The sequence below is a fragment of the Rhododendron vialii genome, chromosome 13a, assembly GCF_030253575.1.
Source record: "Rhododendron vialii isolate Sample 1 chromosome 13a, ASM3025357v1".
NCBI classification, from domain to species: Eukaryota; Viridiplantae; Streptophyta; class Magnoliopsida; order Ericales; family Ericaceae; genus Rhododendron; species Rhododendron vialii.
In genome coordinates, this window is record NC_080569.1 from 20,695,001 (window position 1) to 20,701,282 (window position 6,282).

General features: G+C 37.4%; 1 protein-coding gene across 1 annotated transcript; it reads right to left on the reverse strand.

Annotated features, from left to right (window-relative positions):
* Positions 1 to 1,984: 1,984 nt before the first annotated feature.
* Positions 1,985 to 6,035, reverse strand: LOC131312867 (CASP-like protein 2B1). The gene is made up of 3 exons (XM_058340869.1): positions 5,235 to 6,035; positions 4,992 to 5,124; positions 1,985 to 2,430 (listed from the first exon to the last, which is right to left on the reverse strand). Exons 1-3 carry the CDS (start codon positions 5,456 to 5,458, stop codon positions 2,176 to 2,178), a joined length of 612 nt encoding a protein of 203 aa, XP_058196852.1. The 5' UTR covers positions 5,459 to 6,035; the 3' UTR covers positions 1,985 to 2,175.
* Between the last annotated feature and the right edge of the window lie 247 nt (positions 6,036 to 6,282).

Consider the following 6,282-nt stretch of genomic DNA (forward strand, 5'->3'; position numbering starts at 1 on the left):
TTTCATAAATATAAATATTTTTTTATTTTTTTTGTTTGTTAAGAACATCTACGTATTGTATTTTGTATTTGGTGTTATTTAGACATGAAAATGCGTTCGTTTTTTGTCCCAAAACCCAATTTCTCTCTCTGTGCACGGTCTCTCATAAGTTTTTCCTTCAATTATTGATCTCATTTCTTTTTCTATCTCTCTCTACTTTCTATCCAAAAAAACCTCCCTCAAAATCTAAACTTAACAAACTATGTATTAGATATCCGATCCTTCAAATTTCAAAATCTTGTTCATTGTTCGGCCTCCGTGTTTACAAAATCCTGATTCCGTCCCTGGTTTGACTGCTTGATTTATTTATTTATTTTTTTTTTGGAAGAGCAAAAAAGTTTATTAATATTTGAAAACAAATTACAAAAATTAAAAAGATCATAAGCACAAGGTATCACAATGGGCGAATGGTTTTAAAAAAAAAAAAGGGCAACCCGGCGCGAGGCATCCTAAGCACGACTGCTTGATTTTCGACTTTATATTGGACATTTTTTAGCATCCGAATGTTTAGACAATTTTTTTTAAAGAAAAACTTCTGATTGGTTGGGAGCCAATCTAGTAATAAATTAAACCATAATGCATAATCAGAAAATGAGATGGAGAATACCGAATTCAGGGATCATTTGCACATGACTTTTTAAATTCTGTATACTTTTATTCACAAAATTCCTCTGCAAATTTTTAAAGACCTTAAAGCACCACGCAGACCCCCAATAATATGTGAAAAAGAATGGCCGTGAAGTATCATGTTGCGATGTTCTTGAAGTAATTAATAATTTCAGTGTTCCTAAGGCAATTCAAGTAGGGTTTTGGCTTTTTGGTTTTTTCTTTAGGTTCCACCAGGTTTTTGTTTCCCTTTGGATTTCACTAGAGTTTTGGATTTCACTAGAGTTTTGAATCTTTTGATCCCTAAAATACAGAATCTTTGGATTTCAACAATCTTTTTAAAATACAGGAGGTATTTTGCCTTTTGCTCTAATGGCTAGCTACATGTGGCTAGTCTCCAATGACTAGGCAAATTCATTTAACTAATGAAAAAACGCCACATCATTAGCCACCCTACTAGCCATATGGGGATTTTTCTGCTTTTACACACTTTTTGTTTTTTTATCGGCTTCTCTACTTTTACACTTTTGACTACACAAAAAGACTAGTTGTGTTGGAACACATGCCTAAAAAAGTGGCTTCACAAAATATTTATGTACATTGGGTAGTCAAAAATGGCTACTGCCTACTAGTGTTGGAGATGTTCTAATACTGGATACTTTTAGAGAGACACTTATAGCCGAGTCCTTGTAATCTTCCCCTTATTCATAGTGAACCATCTCTTGCTCTTTTCCCGTGAAGTATGTTTAAGCATATGGATACGCAGAATCACATGAATCCTTGTGTTCATGTGTGATTGCTTGTTGGTTGTTTTTTCCTACTTCGTGATTTCTATCTAATTTATTGTGTCTCTCGCCATGTCTATTTATTCAGAATTACCATATCATGTCTATGTGTGTTGTTGAGCTTCCCGTCATGTCCCTATTCTCATTTATTTAGAATTATTATGCTACTTCTTTAAATCTGGATCCATATCGTCTATATATCCAAATCCATATCTCTCACATCCATGTCACTGCTTCTTAGCCTATTGATTTGGAACACCTGCCTTGGACCCTTACAGATTAAGCCAAACATGATAGTACTATAACTTATATACAATATCCAATCCAACCATTAACCTGTTCATTTTGTTCATATATATTTTACCCTACCAAACCAAGAAAGAACACATCTTGTTTCAATTAATTTTCTTCACCAATGTTTTTCGTTTCCTTTTCCTTCCGTTCAGAAATTCAAGATTCAAACATAGCATAGGCACATCAATCTACGAGTATCACTGCAGTTACCAGGAAAATTCATAACATGATCCCCACAATTACCCTCAACAAGGATAGAATTGAAATCGAACAAAAGCCTAATAAACAATACCCCAATGACAAAAGGTTTAACATACCCTTGTTTTATTTTACAAACTAGCGAAGTAACAAAAGCACAAAGTCTCATATCCTATATTACAAAGGCTACAGAATCTCCAGGGTTATGAGACAGCTAAGGTGGGTAGATAAACATAGAGAGTGACCTAATTACCTACCATCTTCCACTGATCTTGCCACCTTTGTTTCCTCCGTATAAGCGGAAGAGACTAAAAGCTGAAATACCCGAAAGCGCCACCATGCTTAGGCTAGCAAATATTGCACTGGCTATGCCTTCCCCAACTTGATTACAGAATTTTCCATACATGGTGCATATCTTCATCCATTGGAGCTCGGGCTCCCCAAACATGGCGAACACAGAGGATTGTGCAGCAGCTGCCACCGCCGCTAACATCAAGTATGCCATCAGCTGTAGATGAGAGTAAACATGGATCAGGAATTAGTTTGGCACGATAAGGAAGCATGCTCCTATCGAACAGGAAGATCTAAAGGCAGGCATTTGAGGCAGAGGCAGCTAAACATGTATCCTACCAAAAAAAAAATTTTGCTTAACTATGTAATTTCACTACCCTAAAAATGGCTGAAGATCGCAATGTCATGGAATGTAATATCTCAACCCATTATATTACTCCATATTGCAATCTAATTATAGTAATATTTTAGGCCTTGGAACATTTTTCAACACATTGATATCAATGATGTTTAGCCTAACTTCAAAGAACTCGGACATTATTTCGCTTATGTTGGAGCCACCATAGATTTGAGGACTCAAACATGTACCTTAACTACTCGTTAGTCGCCTAGTTTTCTGGCGAGGTGGCTGTTTGCCAAATTAGATGTAAAAAAACCCTGTGAAAATTTGGTCTATATTTCCAAATTTCTTTTGACGGACTTCATTGTATTGCTCTCAATTAGGAGGTTTTTACTCCGAACTACGACAGGAGGACCCTTGTCCCAACCCATGACAGCTCAATCAACAAGTCACAGGTTTAATAGGTTTCCTAGGTGGTCTTAGTACTGAGGATTCCTAATTGATTCGCTAAACAGGACAACAATGTCTGATTGAGTTGGTTTGAATCCAGCCGCTACTTTGGAAGGGGAAAAAGGGTCTGAATGTATTAGATCACATGATACACATCAAACTATAATGGACCTCCTACAATGTCTTCTCCTTTTATCAAGTTTGCAAGGTAACCCAAAAGGATAGCTCAAGTGGTACAGAGGGCAGAGGTATGTGCCGTACAAGCACAAGTCCCTAGTAACTTCCACAAAAAGTGGAAGCTGGCCCGAACACCCGAGTTATCAAAAAACTTCCACTAAAAGCAAAATCCTTCCCTTCAAAAAAAAAAAAAAAAAAAAAAGCAAAATCCTTTGGGCCACTCTCCCCACAATCAAAAATTTGTGCAAAATAGCTGTAGGAGAGGGCTCCGTTTTGCAGTGTGGCCATGCACCCAGGATAAGAGATGAGGGGAAAAAACCCCCACAATGGCCCATTGCAGTTATGAGGCATCACCAAACTAAAGGTTAATGTGAGTTGAAGCCCCTATTTGCAATTGCTTAAATGTTTAACAAAGAGGTAGGTGGGGTGGAAGGGGTTAGAATGTTATAAATGTTGGTCAATACTTTGATGCCCCAGCAGATCTAAAGATTAGAATGGGCCCTACCTTGAGCATTAGCCATTATTACCCCATGGATTATGATACTTATTAAACCTAGTCCTGATCACCAACTAGTGGTATCAGATTTAGCTCATTTCCTCTTAGAGAAAAACTTTTTAACGGAGCCTCCCGTAAATAAAACTTACGGTGCTCTATCTTGCGCGTCCAAGAGTGTTTTGGACAGTCCGGATTAAAAATAAACTATTACCATTAATAGGCCTTATGTTAAATTACATGCATGAAATTTTTTATAGTGTGAGATTCATCTAATTTTCATATTCAATAAGGCTAAAGTGTGAGAAAAACATTTCTATAATTTTAAGGACAAATGATGCTTACAAACTTTAGTACGGCATTTTATTCATAAAATCACAGCTTGGATGTATGGCCAACTAGTATTGTCAGACAAGAGTTAATACTGCAATCCTTGCACCACAGCAGTATACAGTGTTTTGTTTCTATTTTATTCTTTTTCTGGGAGCAATAAATAGTGTTAGGAATTAGGAATCTGACAATCAACCACAACCTCCCAATTTCAAAAAAGAAAAAGAAAAAGAAAAACAACCTCTATACTATTGCCCTGCCCACATGGCACTAATGCAATGAACTTCGGTACAAAAGTTGGAAGAATAATGGACTTCATTAGACATTTTCAGGTAATTACTAGTAGCATCTTAGGTGGACTCAAATAAATAGACAGCCTTAATGCTATGCAATCCAGAAATTTCATTCAAACAAAGAGTTGTGTGGTGTAGATTCAAAAGTTTGGGAGAGATGAAGTCAACACTAGTTGAACCTGGCACATGGATTTCACTTGAGGGTATTTACTTTACCAAAACCAGACCTAATAATGAGAAAAGATTTACCCCAGCATGTTTCCCCCGGCAGGTGGCAATTCACATGGATCCCATGCCATGAGTTCGGAATTAAAAACCATTTTAAGTTCAAATTCAAGACTTACAAATTTTACCTAGTTTTTTTTTTTTTTTGATCGGTGGAAGTGAGTAGTGTTAGTTGTCATTAGTGAGGTTTGAACCACAATCAAAAGCATGGGAATATATGGTACCTACCACATACTACTGCTCCACTTGCAATATATATTTTTTTATTTTTTATTTTAGCTAGGTTGCCATTTACACACTATGAGGTCGTTTAGATCAATTGAAAACTGTGTGCTGCTGAAACCCATAACATTTCCCCTCATGCCCACTTCGATGAAATGAGGAAGTATCATTATGAAATTGATGAAATGGACAAACTTGGAAAAAAATGAAATAAGAGACTATTCAAATGAACTGAGTAGAGTCCATACCTGATCACCAGAGAAAATAGCCCAAGCAAGGGGCTTGTTGAAGAGCACACTTCCCCTAACCATACTCACCACACACCTTAACCCTTGGACCAGTGAGTAGGCTGCAGCTAACCCACTTGCCACCACCAAAAAGCTACAACAAACACATTTCATCAAAGCTCATCTCAGAAACAACAAATAGTATGAGAGAGAGAGAGAGAGAGAGAGAGAGAGAGAGAGAGAGAGAGAGAGAGAGAGACTCACATTAGGGCTTTCATGTCTGTGAATTTAGCTTTCTTTTTAATTGAGAAGATCTCTTTGATCTGGGTATCAGATCCTATAAGAACAGCAGCAAGAACACCCAAACCACAGATTAAGCACCTCAAAACCAGCTCTGCAATCCTCACCCTCCGATCAACTGCCTTTAAATTGCTCCCATGGTACACAGGAACATTCCCAGGACTCACACCAACACCAAGATAACTCATCTTGTACCAACACCCGCAAAAACCCAGAACCCCAAACTAGTAGTAAAAGGAAATGAACAGAAGAAAAAGCAGCAGCAATTAAACCCCAAACCCACTCACTGAAATACACCACCTAGCACAAAACACAAACTTTAACTACCAAGTTCCACTACATTTATATAGACCCCCAAGGTCCCACAACACCAATTTGTCAAAAAACTTTATGTGGGTAATTAAGATAATCCCTATTAATGTGATGTTACTAAAGCATCAGACTTTAGGATGGGATTGAGAAAGGGTAAGGCACCCTTCTTACGCTACAAATTAAGGGCAATAAATGGAAGGTGACCTGACATCTGGGGTCAGCATTTAAGGACTATTTGGGGAAAGAAAGCTTTCAGATTAAGGGCTACTATTTTTTATTTTCTGGGAATGGGCAATATATTTAATAGTTTCATGTCCCAAGGAAATGAGAGAGATAAGGGGTGAGCAGTTATGTCTTTCATTGAAGGAAGGGTGGGGTGGGATTTATGATGATCCCTCACTGCCAGGTGTGAATGTGAGTTGGAAACTGGAAGCCAAATGGCCAAAAAGAAGGGAGAGGAATTCAATGGAATGATTAAAGAGAAAGTATAGGTTAATTTACTTGATTTTGAAGTGGTGGTCCATTGTATTTGTGGGGTAGGTTTAATTGCTGTTGGTGTTGTGTCATTGAGTTCACGTGTGAATTAATATGATGGATAATGGATATTTTACTTTCCCAAATGGCACTCACTAGGATTATGAAGCCATACCAGCAGGTTGAAGTTAATGCTATGGTAAAATTAGGTAATCATCAATATCTA

Excerpts from the sequence above, each read along its gene's own strand:
- LOC131312867 (XM_058340869.1), bottom strand. The coding sequence starts at position 5,458 with ATGAGTTATCTTGGTGTTGGTGTGAGTCCTGGGAATGTTCCTGTGTAC. Across the intron at positions 5,125-5,234 it reads ACAGACATGAAAGCCCTAAT|CTTTTTGGTGGTGGCAAGTG; the intron begins GTGAGTCTCTCT and ends TGTTTGTTGTAG. Across the intron at positions 2,431-4,991 it reads CTATTTTCTCTGGTGATCAG|CTGATGGCATACTTGATGTT; the intron begins GTATGGACTCTA and ends TCTCATCTACAG.